The sequence below is a fragment of the Sturnus vulgaris genome, chromosome Z, assembly GCF_052056855.1.
Source record: "Sturnus vulgaris isolate bStuVul1 chromosome Z, bStuVul1.hap1, whole genome shotgun sequence".
In the NCBI taxonomy this organism is placed as follows: Eukaryota; Metazoa; Chordata; class Aves; order Passeriformes; family Sturnidae; genus Sturnus; species Sturnus vulgaris.
Window position 1 is genome coordinate 24292832 of NC_142283.1, and position 22824 is coordinate 24315655.

A 22824-nucleotide genomic window follows, 5' to 3' on the forward strand; every position below is an offset into this window, starting at 1 on the left:
ACAACCCACACTGACTGAAAGCTCTGTTTCAAAGAAAGCCAGTGAAACTAGGTGGTTTGCTAGCACATGCCTTGGGACTGTTTTCTGAATTTGTGTGGTTAGGAGTCAATCTACACGTCTGGGCTAACTGACATCTCTTCTTGTGCCATTTTTTCCCCTTTCTGTTTTTATATTTATTTTTTTTAAAGTAGATTTAATGTTTAACTACTGAGAAGCCAAGATCCCAAATCTCAAGGCCAAGCCAGAACACTTTTCTAAGGTTTATTCCCCTGGAATCCTGGTAACTGGTGCTGGTGAATTGTTGCGGTTTCTATCTTGAAAGTGGGTTATTGTCTGAAAGAGTGGCACAGCACTGTCCTTGCCTACAGTGGAGCAGCAGACCCTGTGCTTTCTTCGGAGTAGCACAGCCTGTCACAAGTGACATCTTATCATGTTTCAGATGTGATAAGAAAAGCATTTTTCAGTCTATTAGACCATTTAAGAAAGAGAAGAATGTAGTGATACAGTGGTGTGAGAGGAAGAACAAGAGGTTCCACACTGCTGCCCCGCTGACGGGCCATGGCCACCTTCAGGTTGGGCGCTGCTATCTGTTCTCTCCAGAAACAGGCACTGGGCCAGTGGCCTCTCAGGTGCCCCAGGGCCACCTCTTTTCAGATGCTAGCAGGGATGCTGATAGATTCAACCACAGTTCCCAGTGCTCAGCAGCTGCTGGAGGAATAAACACAGAGCAAAGGGCTGAGGTTGTGCTGGAACAATGGAGGGAGTGACATGCACCCTTCAGAGACCTCTTACACAAACTGCATTTATTTGTGCTAAGTGGTGTTTGCAAAATAAAAAGATAAATTTGGAGCTCTGATTGTTACTATTATATTACCTAGGGTGCCATACTATCTGAAACTGCAGGATAAGTTAAAGAGTGGTTCCAAGATAGAGTTCTTGTTCTCTTACATGCATGTCACATTCACATGATTATCATTCTAACTCCTCCATCAGGAAAACTGATCTGCCACACTTTATTTTGTGCAGATTTGTGGTACTGAGCACAAATACAGTGATGTTTTGTAGGTTCCAAACTATTCTTGACATATGTTTGTTTGATTTTTGCTTGAAACCAGTTGAAACCTCACCTCTTTATATTTATAAAACCATTTATAAACCTCACCAATTTATATTAGCCTATGGAGGCTAAGAACCTGTCTTTTGAGAGATTAGTCTAGCACTGTCTCTTTCAGAACTTCTCCACATTTCTATTAGAGTTTGGAGTTCTTTGTTTAAAAACACCTGCTTTATTTCTCTGTGATGATCATCCTTCAAACTACTCACATTTTGAGAACTTCTTCATGTAAGGTGATAAACTGGTATTAAACACATACAGTGTGTTCCTATAATTCACTGTCAGGAAATATAATTGCACAGTCTCTTACATTTCATTGATCCCCATGAACTTCATATCTGGCGTGAGGCTTCACTTATACCTGTTCTAAGCTCTGAAGCCTTTAGCTGGTCAATTTGTCTACTCAAATGTTTTAACTCCATTATTATTCCTGGTGCTATATGATGGTTGGTCATTTACCTGGACTGGATATGCTTTTTTGTTCAGAGACCTACTTTGCTGTAATCCACATAGGAGAATATGCATGTCCTCTTTAGACTCAAGGTACTTTGAAATTCAGGTTAGAAAGGGAACAGCAGGTCAGAATAGACATAGTCTTAAAGTAGAACCTTTTAATCTAACTAAAAGCTTGTAGCTAGCTTCATGTATAATTGAAAACAGTATAGATTCTCCTAAATATTTGAAGATACTAATGGGTTTAAGTGAATCTGAATGAAAGGGAAGTCAGCACAAGGCTTCAGTTCTTCATCTGATTTTGTTACTTGCCATGCTAATTCGCAACAGGTACAAGATCGTGGATTATGTTTTTTCTTTCACTGACACTATGTTGCATATCCTTCAATGTGCAGAAAAGCTTTGCAATCCTCTGCAGGGGAATCTTCTTCATATCAAGACCTGAAAATTATTTACCTAATAGATTTTCAGCTACCTCACCGTAACAAAGTCTAATATATGGCAGTTTGGTGATTCTAATTCTGGTAACTGCCTCCATTTCAGCATGTCTACATACCCTAGTCCAGACCACGCTGCACCTGCTCCAACCATGTGCTGTATTGTCCAGCTGCAAGCAATTCTTGGCAGGGAATCAAGTGTCTGCATTGGACTTGATGCTGTGCTAAGCCATGTCTTGAGCAGAGTTGCATTGCATAAATTAACATAATCCTCCTCTCCTATTTATTATGATGATCTTGCACACCGGGCTACTCTTGAGAGACGGGACTTATTTGCTCAGTGCTGTGCTAACTCCTTTTATAGTGAGAGAAACCTATTCTTTCTGGAGTGAATAAAACCCTGTGGTTTCTGGACCAAAGCTGATATGCAGTGAGGCACTCAGGCAAGTCAGAGCTAACCCTATGCACACCTGACTGAAAAGCCTCTTATAAACGTCTCTTTATTCTCTCAGTCATGGAGAGAGGTAAGATCTTACAGATACCCCTTAAAAGGTTCAGAATAAAAAGGCTAATATACATTATAGCTTAGTTTTCTGTGAATCTGTGGCAGCAGATATAGGACCACACTCATAAGCCCTAATTGACAGATGTAGGTTAATTTTATTACGCACATAGAAGGTTCTGTGTACATAAATTTCCACATACATAAATGGTTGGCTTTGAATGTGTGTAAGCTCCACCTCAGAACTGTTCAGATATGGCAGTGCTCTTCCCGGGCTAGGGCTGGCTCGCACCTGGGTAATCAGGAGTGCAATATAAAATTCGTGTCCATTTCTACCTAAGCATTTAGATATGCTGATGCAGAGGTGGAACTCTGAAAATGACTCATGTAAGTGTTAGCTCCTTCTTACCTTCTCCTCAATTTCATTGCTTGCCACCCCTTAATAATTATTTTGTCATCCCTTAATAATTATTAATAAAAGGGCAAAAAGACTTTAAGGACTTTGATTTAAAAAAAGAATGGATATGAACAAAAAGTTTGGCAGATAGAGAGAACACACTTATTAATCAGAAAACCTTCTGTGGATAAAACTTAGTAAGAATTTTTCATAACTTTCAGTTAGGGGAAAAGAGTTTTCAAACAATTTTAATTTTCAGCATTGATAAGGGTTATAGATTTTATTCTGAATTTTAGACACATTGAACACCTTTTATTCTTTTATGCTTAGATATGCTCTTAATGTGTGGCATATCAACTTGAATGTTTACATATGACCTGACATGGAAAGAGTCTTACAGTTTGTAAAACAGTATGCTTATCATTTATCTTTGCTCTAATGATGACAGTGATTCCAACTCAGTCTGGGGAGCCATAGTTTTGAAATAGCTCACAAGGTATGAACCTCTAGAAGGCATTTAGAGCTCCTAAGCTGGATGCCAAACTTTTAGATGGTAAATCTCTTTCCACATTAGATATGTCCTTATGAAGCCGCAGGAGGTAAAGAAAAGCTGAGTCGCCCAAGTCTGTCTGGAAAGATCTGCAGGCTTGAAGTACATAATGCTTTACAGAATCAAGAATTGCAGAGCATTTGCAAGCATAAAACATATGAATGTATTACTCTGATTCTGCAAAAAACCTAAATTTAAGTAAAAATTACTATTTAAATCAATGCACTTAATTTTAAGCATAGTGAACACGTCTATTTGTAATCATACATTTCAGTCCTTCTAAGCAAGGCATCTTTGCTCGGTGTCTTTAAAAAAGCAGATTAGCAACAAGACTCCCAAGAAACTGATAGATGGAATCAGTGTCTGGAATGTAGTGAAAAGGAGGAATTTAATAGCAACTGAAAGCAGAATTTTCCTACTGGTGAAACTAAGGCAAGAGGTGCATGAAACTTTACAATTGTATATGGTAAATATGCCATATGCTTTGAGAAAGACTCCTTGTCATTTGTAAACAATCTTTCTAAGAAAAGTCTACATTTAAATATACAGTTTCCACGATCTATCATAATGATATGTTTTCCTTCTGGTGATCACATATATTGACAATGATAGAGCTAAAGTTTTGGAACTAAAAAGTCAGTAATGGAATTTGTGGTACTACAAAAGTCAGACAAGGGAAGACTAAAGGGAATTTCGTGTCAGGAGTAAGAAAATCAAACCAAGAGTGCTTTGTGCTCTCCTGAATAGAAGTTTATATCTGTCCTTTCATGTAGTATATCCCCATGCAGCACCTTAGTGCTGAAATCATGTATTACAAGAATAAAGTAGTATGTGCTGAAAATGCAGATAAAATATCTGTAGTGAGCTTGAAGGTGCATTAAGACATAGAACTGGAGTATTACATCATAACATCTTTTTTTTTGCTTTAAAAAGAAAGAAAGGAATTGAAAATAATTTGGCAGGTTATTACAGAATGCTACTGATGGAAATAATCCTGATGCATCTCACCATTGCATAAAGCTGTGGCAACAATATTAAGTTCAGGCTTCTGAGTCCTAGTGAGTAAAAGAAATTGAGAGGTCAAAGATTGACAGCTGCTCTTTCACAACAGAAATAGCCAGCTCAAAACTCATAGCTGGATCTTAATTAAAATTGACAGATTGACAAGAATTTTCAAAGTGGAGCTACAGTTCTTTAAAAAACCAGTTGTGCAAAAAATGGGTGTTACACATATATAAGAAAGATGTAAACAATGAAAGAGCTAGTTCAAGCTGACAGGAGAAAAAGGAATGTATTCAAACTACAGAAAGTGTATTTCACATTCAATGTCAAGAAAAGTATTCTAAACTAAATGCAAAAAAGGAGAAAAAAAGAATTCTAAAACTTGACTATTAAATTCCAATATTATTAATCACTACTGGCCTTATGACCACTCACAATCTCATCTAGTTAAGGACTGCACTAGAAAAGTATTAGGACTATATAATATCCACCTTTTCCTTTGGAAATGAACTCCATAAAAACAAAAGCAGAACTGCAAATACTATGCATACTGCTTGTTATTTCCAGTCACAAAATACCACAGCCTGTAAATAAGGCACGCCAAAGGCATGCAACTGTCCTGCTCTAGGGGGAAAAGTACTGCAAAGTCATCATCTTTCTCAAGAACATTAAAAGTTGGAGAAATTCTTGACCTTTTAATAAGCATGCAATACCTCTGGATGTCACTTATACATTCATTATTTATACATTCGTAACACCAGAAAAGGAAGATCCTTTAATTTGAATAGGCCTAAAGAGTCTGGTATTTTTCAGGTAATATATTTGGTTTGGGGAATTCTGGTTGCTGGAAAGAACAGCTCTTCTGTCTTGCCCAGAAGGGTCTGTCCTGACTTCCTGCATTACTCTTTCCTGCCTGTCCTTGCTGACCAGAAGTCACAGTGTTTCATGGAGCTATGTGCATTTCCTTCAACGAGCAAATGTGTTACTTCTAGGCAGACATAGTATTACTTAGAAACAGTCAGCCATGTCTAACTTGTTTAGCTACAGATGTCACCCTTGTCTGCATATTGGGGGAGAGGCAGACTGGACCGGTATATTTTGTGAATAGTAAGTACTAAAAATGTCTCATAAAGTCAAATAATTTCCTGTTTATTACTAGGAATTCTGAATGCAAGTTGCATGTATTGAGCATTTAAACTTACCTAGTTTTGCTACTCTGGAGCATAAACCAGGAGAAATATCAGTCAAAAACTTTTCACCAGTGCCTACTGGTGACTATGCTTTGTGATTTGTTTTTCGTTTTCTTTAATAAAGTAGGAGATCTCATTTTTATGCATGAAAATAAAATATTATAGATACCCTACTGTTGTAACTCCAGTCTACAGCTGGCTTTTTACAGGAGATTTTGGAAATATTGCTAGAAGTGTTTTGCTAAGCTTGACTGCATAGCAGGAACCATGGGGACTGCCCAAACATAAAGTAGCACAGAACACTGTGCTGCTATCACACAACTGTGTATACTGTAAGTCTGTGTGTCAGTCATTCACTCCAGAAACACAAAGAAAGGAGTGGAGAATGTAGCAACCTAACACTTTCAAAACCCAAACAGTATTATTAGGAGACTTCTGGGTGAAAGTGATGCTTTTGATCTGGACAAACCTGGCATTGTTCTGAGACTCTGAATAAGTAAACAGGACTTTGCCTGTGCTTTTTGCATGCCAGTAGCTTTACGAATAGTCAGTTTAAAAGATCAGTGCTATGGGCATTGCATAAATAATTTTATATACATAAATACATATGTATATATATATTATCTATGTGTGTACCAATGCATGTCAAATAAAAGCCCTAACAATATTTTAAAAACCCATAGCTTACTTTGAGACTTATTTTCTAGGATAAACTATACTTTTAACTAATCACTTCAGAAATCAAATTCACCATGACCTTTTAAAATGACTATACATATACAGCACACTGTTAGATTAATATTGGTTTTTTTCCCCCTCCACTGCAAGCAAAGTTTAGACAGTTAGCTTTCATACTTAGAAATAATTATTAAGCTTCAATTTAGTTTCTTAAAAGTTCATAATTAGGTCTTTTGATTGTGATTTTTTTTTTGGTTGTTAGGTCAAAGTAATCAATTAACTATGTGCAGAAATTAATGTTTTCATTATATTAGATTATGTATTGTAGTAGTAAAGCTTGTTTGAAGTGCATGAATAAAAAGTGAAATTATAGGAAGAACAATCTAATATAGCAGTAATAGGTGCATTCATTGTGCATCTGAGAGGAGGAGGGGGGAAAAAAAGAAGAGTTTTCACTCATTTTGGCCTAAAATGTGTTCAGGTTTCCAGGATTCTGACATCAGAACCCAGATAACGCTGGCTAGAACCATAGGGCTTTACAATAAAAGCTAAAATATTGACCATATGATGGCAAAAAGTCTTTATTTTGCAGTTAACTTATTCTCTTCTAGCTACTCTCTGATGAAGTTGGTGGTGCTGTGGAGGATGATCTCCTTCTTCTTGACAAAGATCGTGATCGTTCAGCACTGTAGGCAACATGCTTATCGTAATTTTGTATCTGAGCCTCGAGGAATTCCCTCTGTTGCTGGCTGATTGTCTGGCTAATCAGTCCAGGAAGAGCTTGAATGCTACCAATTAAAGTTTCCAGTTTAGTTTCCAGAGTAACAATTCTCTTCTCAAAATCTTCACTTCTTTCATTTAAGTCAGAAATCATGTCATACATGATGTTTTGAGTCTGAAAGTAGAAGGATGTAAGTAAAGGTTTAGAGAGACCTTACAAGTATTGTATGTAACAAGTAGCACAACTCTACAAGACTTTGTAAAAGAGGGTATGAGTATTATAACAATATCTAGTCTTCTGAAATAATTTCCCTGTAGATTAAATTACCATAGACTAAACTTTCTATGAGATTTCTTAAGAAAAAAATGTAATGCCTTTTAGATGTTGAAGTTGAAATCAATTAGACCTTTTCAGAAAATTCTGGTGCTTGGGAGTGCATCAGGCTAAGCTTTTCGAACAGTGTAAGCCACCAGGGGATTCAAGGCTCCACTGATGTACTCCATCCTTAGCTGTTCTTGATTCTGGTTTTAAATACCTTCATTCTTCTAAGCAGAGCACAAATGCTGTTCACTGGCTTGCTCCTTTAACTGAGCAGATTTTCTTGAATTGATAGTAAGAGGAGTTGAGTGGATTTTTTTTTGAAAAGTAGTGCAAGAAGTAAAAACTCAATTGTATGCTTTTCTACTTTTACACTCTCCAGTCTCTCTGGCCTCTACAAAACACTGCTTGGATACTGCAACTATAGAGAGTCTACTTTAAAATGACACAATGGTCAGCAAAAATGTAATCTGAAATGTGTTATTTCATTGAGACTAGGTTAAAAATAATGACTGAATATCTGCTTCTTATGGACTGAGGCTTCAGATTATTTAAACCAAAGTCAAAACTGGACGTGATTCAGTAGAAAACCCGGCTGAAATTTATGAATCATCCAAAGGAAAGAAAAATTATTTGAATGACTGCCTGAAGCATAAGCCACTTCAGTATCAGGTGTGTTATAACCCATTGTTCTGCCTCCTGTTTCAGGATGCTAGCATAACTCTTGAAAGTGAAGTAGTTTTACACAAAATAGTAGATTAAAAGTCTTGTTAGTTGCCAGATGCATTAGACTGCATTGTATTTTCACCTGAAGTTGTCAGGTGGCTCTATAAAGCAAGAGGTGAATGAACACTGAAGAGTTTAATCTTTGCCTTGATGCACTTGAAATTGAGGAGGATTTTGAGGTAAATGAAGAGGTATACAAGAAACCCTTAGGAAGAACCCATTAATGCTTTTAATGTAGCCTCAAATTAAGCTCACAGTAGCTGTTAAATATTAAGACCTAATGAGAAATCCAAAATGCTATCAGCTCAGACCTCTAGCTTTCTAGTCATTATATATTTATGAAAAATTCTAGCAACAATAAAAAAGCAGCTCACAACTGAATAGCCTCTTTTACCTCAACTCAAATGGTTTAAAAAAGATTTTAAAAGCCTTATGATATATTGGCAAAGTAGGCAGCTATTATTCATAATAAAAACTTAAGTAAATGCAGGTGTAAATTTACTTGTCCAAAGTTACTGCTGCATTCGACAACAGGAACAGGCAGCCAGAACCTCTAACTCCAGACTAGAGGCTATTTACTATGTAAATAGTAAATCTGTCCATCATGGCAGTCACTATCACCACATGGCAAAACTTCTTACTACACAGCACTACACCACTACAGCCCACTCACAGTTCAGCATTTACCATGAGCACTGCAGTCACCTCAGGAGCTCTCAGGATCAGCCTCTCAATTGTGAAGTCTTTTTCAAATGTACAAAAAAAATTGATAAATATGGCACATTCAAACTTTCATCAGGTTGATTCTTTCAGTAGGTGCTACCACAAAACACACACGTATTTTCGTTTGCTACTTTTGTTTCCTATTGTTGTGTCGTTAACAACAATATTTGCACATATAATGCATAACATTTACACTTAAAAACTCTTCATTTTGAAAGGATAAATGCTGAAACAACAGTAACTGCCTACTAACCTTTGCCAGGTCCACCAAAGTGTTGGCTTGATCATTTAGTTTCCTTTGTTCCATTTTTACACTTCTTAATCTAAAAAGTGAAATTTTAAGTCAGATTTTTTTGGGTTTTTTTGTATGAGGTCATACAAGGATTTCTATAGAGCATGCACAAAACTTACAAGAGCAAATAACTGCATGGACAATGCCTTGACTACTTTGTGTAGAGTCAGAATTGGTCATGTGCCTACTACAATGAGAAGCATGCTTCTTCAACACCGCAAAAAAGGAAAGAGCAAGGAAATGTGATGTCCTTGAGAATACCATTGGCCATGGTCACAGTTGAATTCAAAAAGGAAGATAACAATTTATCCAGACTACATGAAAGAAAGCCAAAACATTCCTCAAAGCCTCAGTATCGTGACAAGTAGATATAGGAAGAAACATAGAACAACAGTTTTTTGTCATTATTGTTGTAGTGAACAAGAATCTTCCCATGCCTACATGACTAGATACAGGTATTAGCCCTGTTCTGTCGGAAATGGATTGGGTTAGCAGGTGTTGGAACCTGATGAACATACAGTGATAAGTGAGTTTCTCCTTACTTTAAAACAGAACTTCCATCTGACCAGCAGCTAAATAACCAACATGCTTGCCAATACATTAGGTTTTCTCAGATAATTTGTGAATCTAAAAATAATTACATTTTAAGTTTACATAATTCTTTTTCAAAGCACTATTTAAACTATAGCATTGAAAAACTATGAAAGAAGCAACAAGGGTACGTTTTCTTTTCTTTGATGTGTACCTATCTGCATTATTGTTGGTTATACACATTTTTTGCAAGATACATGACCTTTCTTATACATTCTCTGATATGAACCCTGTGTTTTCCAGATAAACTACTAGGGGAGTGGTTTGTAGATTTGACTTTCACAAATAGGCAATTTCTCCCTTAAGTATGATTCATTTGTTCAACATCTCAGATGCATACTTGGATTTCCAATTACTTTTCTGGCAGTTCTAAAGGAGGAAATAGGGTTTTGCAAAACCAAGGTATCAATTTATAAACAATGTCTGATAAGATACCACTTCAGTCTGCTAGTGTGTCAAGGACTGACCAAAATAACAATTTGGTTAGATATCAAATGGAAGTAAGTTTGGCAGCATTTTGTGACAGGTGGGTTGCTAATGCATTCTCTGCCCATTTCTCAGTGGTGGTATTACTCAGAAAGCTAGTTTAAAGAAAACCTCCTTGAAGGTATTCCACAAAGTTTCTTTCATGTCTTTAGTTTACAAGCATTTCCTTTCACATCTCGGTTAACCAGTATGAGAAAATAAGTTGTGGAGAGTGAAATATTTAAAAGTATCTCTAAAATAAAAACGGAAATAACTCTGTTAAGGTAGAAATTAACTGATCACAGAAAACTGGCATTCCAGGAGCTTGTTACTGGAAGGTCATACACTCTTCTTCCCTTGGAAGCTTCTTTCAGAGCACAACATAAGTGCAGACTGTAGGGGTGGTGTTTTCAGAGGCTACAAGTTGGAGTTTTTCTAAAACAAAAAATATGGAGGAGTCTCCAAGGTACAGAATTATACCATCACAGTGTCAGTACAGAATAATTTTTAAGAGGAAATTATTTCACTGGAGAATGATAACCCCAGTGTTTTGGTGACTGTTCTCTCAGATAATTTGCAGAGTATGTGTTTTCTGCTTTTCTTAAGATTCATTGACTCATCTGTTTGACAATCAGAATTTTAATTTTAAAATTCCAGGAAAGTCATTATTTATTGTAGTAGTACAAGTACCAGTTGACACCAACATGATAATTCTTCATGGTAACCAACTCAAGACCTACCACAGGCTGTAAGAATGTATAGATATGGCAAGTCTTTAGCTGCAGCAGCCGGATTTAAAGAAAACCAACAGACTTTCATAGTATAATTCATTAAGATAAAATTTTGATTTTATGAACTTCACTTATCACAGAAAAAGATCATGACTCTGGATCGCGTTTCCATGGCAGCAATCAGACCACTGGAGTTCACAAATAAAAATTCTATTTTTTGCATGCAGACAGTGGTAAATTCTGCAAGTTTAGAAAGGAACAGCTTATACAACTTACTTCCGAGCTCTATTTTCATTTTGTTGAAAAAAAGACAAAACAAAAGAAAACAAAGTGTAAAATATACTAAAACAACCAAATGAGCACAGTGGGCTCGATTCAGCAGGTGGAAAGTCCTAGGGAGCTGCTACTTTTGATCAGTAGCTGCCTGAGCAGGAGTCTAACTCACTTGCATTCATGATGAAGGAATCTGCAATATCTTCAAGCCTTCCCATTAGCTATCATCTGTAGATTTTCTTATTCATACAATACATAACATGCCTTTTTATTAATTCACCTTCATCTTATCTAATATGCAGAACACCCAGACCAGCTGAATGCATTTTTGAGCTGTGACCATGACTGTTATCATGATCTAGTCTGGTTTCTTTTATGAAATTGGCCCTGAAATGCCACTCCTTTGATTTTTGTCTCCAGTGGAAGGTTGGAAGGTGAAGGAGGGGGACCAAACAAAACTTAAGACTCCAGAAAAATGGAAAACTGTATGTCACTTGAGAAAAAGTGCAAAGATGAAAAGAGATGATAAAGTAATTTGTATCCATCTACTCAGCTACTGGAAGAAACCAAACTGCTAGTGCAATGTTTTCATCCATGTCGCATTCTTCAGCATATTGAAAAAATTATCATTTGTCTTCCTGAATACAAAAGTTTTGGGGCTGTAGTGTGCAATGGTAAAAGACAGAGAGAAATTATTAAGATAGCTGTGCAATCTAGCTCTCACAGCTACGAAAAAATTACTGATGCCACATTCTTCACCCCACGTGATTGATTAATAATTTTTAAGGGAGGTGCAGAACCCACTTTATATCCTGCAAAGTTCTTCTGAGCTTGAGTGATATAAAAAGCTGGAGATCGAGCCTGCTGTGCTTTTTAGATTCTTTTCTGAAAATATGTGCTCATACACACGCAGACACACAAACACACACACAAAATAAATAGTAGAGTTAAAATTTTAAGGAACAACCTTTGCAATCAAGGATTCAAGTCCAGCAAGGATGCACATGACACGCCATCCTCTCCCCAGAACCCCTGCCACTCCCCTCCACCTCCCAATCCTTTAAGCTAAGCAGGACGGCCAAACTCCTATATAAAAATATACTTTTTATATTCACACAAAAATGCCTCAAATTCTGTTGTTCTTTCTTTCCTCAAAGTATTTCCACAATGACACATTTAATCCTGCAAATTTGCTAAATGCAATACAGCAATCAAGGTTTACAGAATACTTAATAACGTAAGCTTAGCTACCTACTGCTTTGAAACATTGCTGTGGAAGAGAGAATGGTTGTTAGACTAAATTTACTAATAGGAAATGAGTAAACCTGGCCTTTCCTTCCTGTCTTTTCTGCAAGATGTTACATAGGTATCCTGGATGCTTCCCTCACGTCTGTTCATTAGCTGTCTCAGGCACAGACCTACATTCAAAAGTCAGGAGACCATCAGTTTGAAATTAAACTTAATTTATCTACTTCTTCCCTTTAACTGATGGAAACTATCTTCCCATGGCTGCCTCAGGCTGGACGGGGATAACAAACAGAACAGAAAAATAGATCCTGACCATTCCTCAAAAGAATTCTGCTTCCTGAGGAAAAAACTCTGGGATTTTTTCCTCACATGTAGTTCAAGGAATAGTAACCACTGTTTAATTGTTCTCATTTGGATGTGTTTTATGACAAATACATACTGCAAATTTTAGATAAATAATTGTACTTTGGCAATACCATGGCACAGCTTAATCCTACTATCAGTTTTAACAAACTGGTTAAAAGCCTCAGGCTTGTTTTCAGACCCTCAAGTGGAGGGGAAAGACTCATTTGAATAATGCCAGAGGTGTTTAATGGTCTCAACTACTGGCATACACTCCCATTTTCTAGAACAGATGGCAGGGTTCATAGCTGACATCCCAACAGTTTATCTTCTGCACTGAGAATATACAGTGGAGAGAGGCAACTAAATGCTGGTGGGCCATGAAATGATACTTGATGAATATTCTTTTCAATAAACTCTACAGACATACTCTCTTCTATCACATAATTCTGATTTTAAAATATTAAAACATCTACTATAAAGAAAATGTTTTTTTAAAATTTTCCTTCTGTCTATTGTAGCTTGCATCTTCCTACCTGGAAGCAAATGCATAAAAACAAAGGATAGCCTTAGTGACAAAGAACAAGAAGAGTCTTAGACCGTTCCAGAAGCATGGGAAACTTCTAAAAAACATTAACCAGTTTATATGGACAAAAACTGCCAGTGTATCTTTTTATTTTATTGTAAACATATAATACAGTAAAACCTTGTCTTTCTCTTACTCTGAAAGAAAATCAACCTCCAGAACAATCTTCTATGAAGGCAAGGGAATGGGGGGGGAGAGGAGGGAGGGGGCAGGATGGGACTAAGAATGACTGAGAGACAAGGAAACTGACAGAGAAAACACCTTGAGAGGAAAAACAAAGCAAAATAATACTTACTGATGAATAGCTTGCAAGAATTTGCGTTGATGTTTCCTTACTTTTGCATGGTCTATTTTTTTAACCAGCTTTGTGTTTTTATAAATTAACCATGTTTCCCTGAGTACATTGGCCGCTGCATTTTTCACCTGTTAAATAAAAGAAAAACACCAGGCTGACAAAAGTAGCATTGTGTTATGTTTTCACTTTTCTGTTATTAACTCTTCCTAAAGCTTTTGAGATGCTGCCTTAGCTGAGGGAAGTGGGTACCTCAGGAAGCTGCAGCCCTGAGGGAAGAAAGCAACAACTGGATTAAGGGGACTGCTGAGCAGTTTCCTTTTTATATAGATGTGATATTCAGATCAAGTCTTTCTGCATCCAGGAATAATTTTTCCTCTTCAAAGAGCTGGAACTGTTTGGTGTTTATGGAAATATAAATTACAGTGAGGAAATACTAATGCATTATCTGCAAGTTAAAATTAAGTGTATTCAATAGGACCATAACATTTCTTTCTTTCTTGTTCTATGGTTAGCACTTTTTAATTCTCGTAGCAATTTAACAGTTTTAAATTTCCAGAGCCGTTTGACTGTTTTTGGGGGCTGGCAGTTAGTTTTTATACTTTTATACTTTCTTTTTTAACATTCTCCAAGAAGATGAAAAAATATATTGTCAATTAATGTGGACAGAGTTCTATTTAAAAGTGCTTTGGCTTTTTTTTTAATGAAGCTTTGCATAAAATGTTAGGAGCACCTATAGTTCTCTTTTTAGGATGTCCAAAATTTTCAAGAATGCTTAAAATCATACAAATAATTTGAATGTAATGTTGATTAATGGCTGAATGACTAGGTTACTTGGAAAGAAAAATTGTCCTAATTACTCATCTTTATTTTCTCTCCCTCCAGCTTTGCATCATGCCAATAACTGCAGTGTCAGAGCTCAGTCAATGGCTAAGACATTGCAGGAATGTCATGCAATTTCTTGGCTCAGCCACAGGGCCCTCCACCTTGCACCTGTAAGTGTTGGAAAACCTTGTCCTGTCTTCACTGAAAGCACAACCATGGTTTAGAGACCTCCTCACCACCCCGAAGTAGCCCTTGTATTTCCACGAGGTATGGCTATCTTTGGGCTGTGAGAAAAGCTCCCCAGCATCTGCATGATTTGTGATCCAACGTGCATCTTGGATTTGTTGCTTGGTTCACTTTTCACATGCTTTGAGTTTCATGAGCTTGAAACTATGAGAGCACCACTCGGAAAAAGTATTAGACTAACATTGAGATTTATGTGAAGAATAGATTAACAAAATAAACTTCGAAAGGCATAAATAAACACCAGACTCAAAATCTGGCCAATCTCTGAGACACATTTTGGGCTCAGTTGTCAGATAACACTAGAAAAGCAACTGTGTTAGGAAGGGACAATTCTTTTTCTGTGGTCTAGTATCAACAAGACCTTAACTGACTGCAATAGGAATGTAAATCAACAAGCTCAGAAAGACACCTTGTCAGACAACCTTTATACCTATATAAGAACTGTCCTCCCAGTCATCCTTCGTCTGTCCCTGCTGTGACTCCTCAGACGAGATACAGGCTGTTAGTGGTGAGCAGAGCCAGAGCAATGTTCTGAGAAACACAGCATGTGGGGATAGGACAGGGCTGTCTGCAGCACAGGACCCGTGGCAGTGCAGTGCTGCATGGTGCTGTGCCAGGGCAGCCATCCTCCTCCTCGCCTGGAGCAGAATTACTGCCTCCACCTCGGGCACTGGCATCCCTCTGCTCCCAGCAGTACAGAGAAACTCTGATGAGTCTCCTTGTGATTGTAAGGACCTTTGTCTCCACATTGGCTCGTCTCAATAATTTAGACTAAACAATTTATATTGCCTTGTTTGCCGCATTTCTTTAATTTAAAATATTTCTATAAATACCAAGGATTTCTATTTTGTAAAAGATAGTAACTTCTAAAAATAATATATACAGACATCTTTCAGGGTCCTGTCAGTACTGTGTGTCACTAAATAAACCATGTGTTGTGTACAAAAAGCAGTTGGAAAGACTGTCTCCCTCACAAACCCTGAATATGTTGTTTTCTTAAGAAAATCTCTCTTAGCTTGAAATTCTTGGTTTTATCTGTAATTTCACCTATTTTAGCTACAAAAAAAAAAAATTTCATATGCCATGCAAAAGCTTTTGGCTTAATACAATAATCTAGTTTCATAGCACCTAACTGCTGTGAAACTAGACTATTAACTAATTAACACCAAATACCTTCCAGTTACAAGGACCCTCTATACAATATTCAAATCCTTAACATTTGCTGACAACTTTCAGTTGCCCTCAGTTTAGAGAAAAACTCTAGGCATTCAATTTCTAATCTTACAAAATAACATCCATGATAAATTTCAGCAAGGGTACCAAGCAGGACACTACTTAAAAACAAATGCAGAAAAATAAATTAATACACAGTATTCCTTTTCAGTTGTGAATATAAAGTGTGACTTACTCTTTTAGTTAGCTGGGTGTCCATCATGAAATTATGCACATGTTTTTCAGCTTTGGTAAGTTCTAACTTCCTTGCCACCACAGCTACCACCAGTGCAGTGCACCCAGCACCCTGAAAACAATAAAACAAACCCCCAAGATGTTACTACTGCATTTTGCAGAGTTTCTAAAGAAGTTTCTCCTTTCCTGTAAAAGTATGGCAGGCATCAGGTGATTCATCCCAGATAAATACAGTGAACACACTACAGCTATTTCATTTCAGAGTACTATGAAAAGTCAATATTTACAGGATGGTAAACTATCAAGGCACCAAAATAATTAGTGAGCAGCATAATTTAGAAGTTCTGCTTTTTTTCTTTTCCTGCAGGGGTTGAAAATTTGAACATACCCCATTTCAAATGCAAAAACAAAAGGGGTGATAAAAACAACTTTTTAAACCCAGAATGTTAGTAACAGAGTACCCTGTACCCTGCTCTTTAAAATTTTCTCAAGGTTATAGAAACTGCTAAAGAGGAAATAAGATTAGATTAGTATTTAACACACACACATAAAAGAAAAGTTTCTTAGTATTTTCTGTAAGGCCTAAAAATAATAGTAAAATTAGCATTTACTCACTTCAGTATATTTTCTTGTTCTGAGTCCTTCAGTGATCTTTTCCTATATTATTTCTGCTTATCTTATTACCATATAAAATAGAACACATACATAGGATGATGTCTTCAAAACTTGGATGGCAAAAATACCAATTTTCTAATTTGTGCTGTATGTACATAAATGCATGTGCACAACAGGCTAATTCCAGGCAGTGCCTGTCTCTTTGGAATGACAGTGCCTTTATCAGCACTACAAAATTAAATGCTTCTTTACAGGGCAAGTGAAACAAAAAGGAGGCTAAAATGAGCCAGGTAATAAACAGTGTCAGTGATGACATCTATCATTTACTTTACATTATTTATAAATTCTGCTGTCCTAATATTTTGTTAAAATAAACAAAATTTTACAGTCTCTTAAAAAAAAAGTAAAAATAGCTCATTAAATACATGAGGCTGTATTTAACTTGCAGGTTCATTCCAATCTAGTTCTTATTGCACTTGAGTCAGTTCTCTCCAATATAAAACAATCTCTCATTGCTCCTCATTGAAGCTTAACACATTTTCATTCACAGAGCTTTCTTCTAGTTATTCTGTATTTCTCCCATAAATTTATTCTTTATCCTCCACATCTATAACTGCCTTATCCTCTCTAGAAAATCCAGAAGAAATCTCAGAATTTAGCTTTCAAGATACAAAATCCATTAATAAACACATAGAGACTGCAAAATAAATTAACTAATTGGAAACCCTTTTTCCACAGTGTCCTTAGAAAATTGGATCTTGTCTCTCTTGTACTTACTGAGGTGCACAATGAATTCTGTGAAAGCCTTCAATTAATAATTTCCCCATTTCCTTGGTAGATTGTTCCAACAAATCCATCTAATTCCTCTCAAGCACCTCACTTTCTGCAATTAGTTCTCATCTTCCATCCTCAACAGCTCTCAGCATTCCTTCAAAAGAGTCCCTCATAATTTTAATGCATTTCCTGCTTCTTTCCTGTCCTCAATACTAAGCCTTTGCTGTTCTCTCTCTGTTGTCCAGTCTTGTGGTGACGGAAGTTCATGGGAATTTACTTGAAGTTTTGCTCTCTCCGTGAGTCAAAATGGTGCTAAAAGTTCTTTTGTTTCTCCAGACTCCATTAACAGTTAAAAAGGAAGAATACAGCCCACAAAGCTTAAGGCTAAGCACTTCAGAAATCCACTGAGCCTTCTGAAAAGAGGACAAGGCAGAAGATGCTCTAATACGTCCTACCTCCTCAGAAAACAGAAAGCACTCTTTAGGTCTTCTTCCTGTCAAGGGAAATGCTAATATGCAGAAGACTTCTCTGTAGGCAAATAAATTAATGAATTACCCCACATAATAGCAAGGAAATGAAGATAAAAGCAGACATCTTTTGGTTCAGTATGTCAGGAAAACCAGGGCCAGATGTTGATTTAATGACATAACCAGAGTTCTGCCTGCCCACAGCAAGAAAGCTAGAATGGAAATGAGCTTATTGATACAGACCCCACTGGCACAAAGCACCTGTTTAAGACAATTTACTGGGGGAGAGACATACTAGACTGGTTTTTTGGAAATCCCACTCAAAAAGGCTAGAGGAATGGAGGCAGGCAAACGAGTTTGGTTTGAGGCAAAATCATTCCAGCATTTGAGACTAATTCCCATGCCTTTCTCAGTGTGGCACAGCAGCTGCAAAGCCCAAATGCTGTCAAAAGTAGGAGTTTTATGTCTCACATAAAACATACTGCCTGCAGCATCACAATACTATCAATGGCAAGCTGCAACAACTTGCATTGCTATCTTCCTCATCTCCAGAACAGCTTGTTGTGATGGCAAGGTATTCTAGATTCAGCTTAAACCTCTTGGTTTTGTGGTATATGAGGGGATCTCAGGACATGAACATGAGCTCTTTTAGTGTTTTTCCAGAAGTAGGAGGTATTATACTACCTGCATGTTTACATATCACAGTACTGTGAAGGAAAAAAAAAAAATACCACTCATAGCAGCTTACAGCAATGACTAAAATTCCACTTAAAATACATGATGCTAATTAATATTTTACAATAACGTGCAGTATTACGTGGCTCCTCTAAAGAGCTCAACATCATAAAAAATACTAATAAAATGAGAATTACTCTAAATTGCAGAAATTAAATGGAGGCGGTATAGTGACTTTAAAAAATGGTGGCATTGCGTGCATGACACTTGTGATGCTTTTTGAATATGCTGATTCACAGGAAAATCAGTAGACCAGCTTATACGCCCAGTTTGTTATATCAATACTTTATAATACATCAGCTACTTCTTTATTAAAATTACTCAAATTAAGTAAAAGCACTAATAATTTTTTCAACTGCAGGACAGGTTTTCTGGAGAATAAAATTCTACAACATCTTATATTTGAATACTGCATATATAACTTTCAACATCATTATTTTTTATCCAGTTTTCAAGTACCAGTTTTCAAGTGAAAATAAAATAAATCATTGGTTCAAGCTCTTGTTCAGGAGAATTATATGTAAGATGAAGAAAATGAAAAAGGCAGGAATGCATATATTTTCAGGTATCAAAGCACTAATCAATTCTATCCGGAATGCACACTCCTTAATAAGCTGCCTGACCATCTCCTACCTGCATTACAGAGTTATTGCAGTGTATTTTGGCTTGGTAAGCAGCTTGATTTTTAAGGGCACTTAGGACAGAAATTATTACAACACATGCAGAGTAAGCAAATTGATCAAGCCAAGGCTAAGGTTTGACTACATTGTTCATTTGCTCCACTTAGTGGAAACAGGTAATAACAGAATTAACCATCCATTAATTTGATGGTATTGAAGTACTCTATGATCAAGCATTTGCCAGCAACCATCTGTTTTAAAAGCTGATGTACCTGAATTCTTCTATTTTCCAGAAAGTGTGTACAAGCTGAATGAAATTATCTACTAAAGCATGAGAAGCCCTTAAAGTTCACAGATTTAAGAACAGGCAAGATTAGGACTCCACTGATGAGCTGAGCAAACCCTATTTCCTGTTTGCAAGGATCAGAAGATGAAGCACATGAATTTCATCCTGAACACATTGTATTTCTTGCTTGATACGAAGTGTAGCATATTAGTCTACAGTAAAAGCAAGAATTCTGAAAATAAACTGAGCATGCCAGCTGAGCATGTCAACAACTCTGGACTTCACACTGGCATCAGATCTCTGATTGGAATGTAGAATTTACTTTTATGAGCAGTACAACCTTTAGCATTTACATAGGACAGAATTCACCTTGATTGTTACTCTATTTACCTGCTGTCTCTTATGAAAACAATTTGATGTGACTGCAAGCAACTTGAGGACATTCTTTGTATCTTTAATTCTAAATATGCTGTTCCTCTTAAGGACAAAGAATGACACCTAAAGTTCAAATGCTTATGCAGACACGCAACAATTTCCTCTGGTAGAAATGTAAGTGGAACTGTATGTTGGTATTTTACTCATATATAGTTAGGCAGTGTTAGACACTGGTAAGACAATTATTCTCTCTGTTATGTAAGCCTAAATGATGACTGATACTCCTTAAAAGAATGAATGGAAGGATGGATTAAATTGAGGGGGGGAAATAATGTCATCAGACATTGATGTCAAGCCTGTGCTATTTGAAAAGGGAAAGAAAAGAAAGATGAAATTAATTGTATTTTAAGTTATACTTAAATTTAGCAACTGAAAAAAATGCTTAAACATGACCCTCGGAAAAAAGCATGATTATTACTCGGTGTTGTCTTTCACTTTACTTTCAGGCATCATAAATTGCAACTTTCCCTATCTTCTGCACAGTTTCTCCTCTTGGCACTTAGTTCTGAATTATTGCAAGCCTCCTTTCAACTGCTTTAACAAAGCAAACTATGTCTTAGACTCATCAGATACTGCTGCAATGGTTATTTTCTTTGCCTGTCATTCTTGCAATGTTACTCTGCTCTCTGCTGATATAGTCCCTCCTCTATGGCATCGTACACAGAACATTTGCCCTCAATTGCAATATTTTATGACTCCTTGTGGATTTCAGCTCTAATAAGCTCTTTCAGACAAGATCTGCTGCATCACCTATTTACTTCATAAAAGCTCCCTAGACACATATAAATCTAACACATAGTTTTCTTTTAAAACCATCCCCTTTTTTTGTTTAGGATTTTACTTTCTACGAAGCCTAGCAAAACCAGTGAAGGTAAGTCAGATGCTGGCATGTCAGTATGACTTGATCTGATCCTAAATAATTCCTCCTTGTTTCCCATTCTATTTGCTCTATGGGAATGGTAAACTCTTCAGAAATTTGGACTATGTATTTCTATTCTATTTATACAGTACCGGTATCAATAGGATCGGGAGTCCTGAAGGGCTACAGGAATATAAATAAGAATTAATAAAGGTGGTAGGTCTGTATTACCCAGTTATAGTGTGCACATCATACTAGGTCTGACTTTGCCTTTTTCTTCCTTAACAAAGTTATTCATCAATACATTTACTACATACCAGCTGAGATGCCTTTTGTAGTCATATTACAGTCCTCTGTCTTCTTCATTTATGCAACCTACCATGAACTTTCTGCTGGTAACAGCAGAATCACCATACCAAAGCTGACTGACTAAAAGTTACTACAGAGAATTTTACATTACAGTAAACCACAGCTGACACAGCCATGACAGCTGGATGGAAAAAGCTGGTGTTTCCTACAGCACACAATGAAAATGTGGCTATGCAATCTGGATCAAGAACATGCCTTTACTACCACTCACAAGTGGTTAGACTGAAGGTTCACACTGCTGCCAGACAATGATTACAAAACTGTAGGGCTCAGACTTCAAGTGCAGTCTAGCATGTACGTCTAACGTTCTCATCAATGCTCAGGGCTACTGATAGCCAGAGAAGTGGTTTCAACTCTCCAACCGAGGGTTTTTCTAAAGCAAATAAAGATTAGCACTGGCTGCATTTTCAGCACTTGGTCAGTAGAGAAACCCTATAGTCCTCTAGGTAAATGCTTCTAGCATTGTTGTGTGGTTCTTTTTTTTAAAGGTTTCAAAATACCTTTACAAGATGACAGTGAATTGAGTCACTCCTGCAACAACCTGGAGGGTGCTATTGGTGAGAAGAGAAGCAACACTGTGTATCAGTGTCTCTGTTGAAAGTCACCTGGCATCTCTGGTTTACTGTACTGGAAGTGAAGTGCAATCTTTAGTGGTGTAGGTGTCACAAAAATGTCCTGCTATACTTGCCTGTAGCTGAAAGAAGGCAGTTGCCACATTTCTTGCTCACTTCCCTTGGGATCCACTGAGGGAGAGAGAAGGTGCGCTTTGCAGACATATGGTTCTGGTGGGAAATTTAGCTCTGCACCAGAAAAGGCACAACATTCCTCCTGCTGCTCTGCATAAAATGAAAATCCTGTAAGAATTTAAACAGGCATTTTGTTCATTTGGCTCTCTCAAAGGTGGACACACATGACCACCAGGGAAGGGGAAAAAAAATTTTAAAAATGTTGCTGGAAGGAAAAAAATAAACCTCTCCAAAACAAGACAGACAGAGGCTAGGGAAATGGTGCTGTATAAATGTGGGTTTGCTTTTGTCACTGTTTACTGGGAGAGATGCGTAACCTTGCAAGACTGAAATAAAATGAGTAATAGGACAGCAACTATGCTATCTCAGCCAAAAGGGTGATCTAAAATACCTTTGCATTATTTATACCTCCATGTATTCAATATTTGCCTGGCTACTATTGTTTTCAGTGGAGTTTGTCTGCATCACATCTAGAATTTGATTACAACATTTAAACTTCTGATTTATAAAAGAGTAGATAAGCAGATTTGTTTACTTGTAATTAGTCTACAAGGTTTTTAGCAATGTTTCAAAAATAAAAATAATGAAGACCATAAAATTTTAGGTATAAATGTGAAATTGATTAAACACTGTCACTCATAAGAACGGGTAGTCATAAGTGAAGATGAAGTACACTTCTTGAGAAATGAAAGCTGGATACTAGGAGAGATGTCTGGGACAGCACAGGACATAATGATTTATAATATGAAGACAGTACCTCTTCTACAGGGGATCCTATAAATTACTGTAGTGTTAACTCAGAGAAGCCT

General features: G+C 36.9%; 1 protein-coding gene across 1 annotated transcript in view; it reads right to left on the reverse strand.

The window, feature by feature from the left end:
- Positions 1-3149: 3149 nt before the first annotated feature.
- Positions 3150-22824, reverse strand: part of KCNN2 (potassium calcium-activated channel subfamily N member 2) — a 71384-nt gene continuing 51709 nt past the window's right edge. The window contains exons 5-8 of the mRNA XM_014874398.2: positions 16111-16221; positions 13635-13762; positions 9065-9134; positions 3150-7218 (exon numbers count right to left, since the gene is read on the reverse strand). Coding sequence (XP_014729884.1) covers positions 6931-7218; positions 9065-9134; positions 13635-13762; positions 16111-16221 — 597 coding nt within the window. The 3' untranslated portion in view covers positions 3150-6930. The remainder of the gene's footprint in view (positions 7219-9064; positions 9135-13634; positions 13763-16110; positions 16222-22824) is intronic.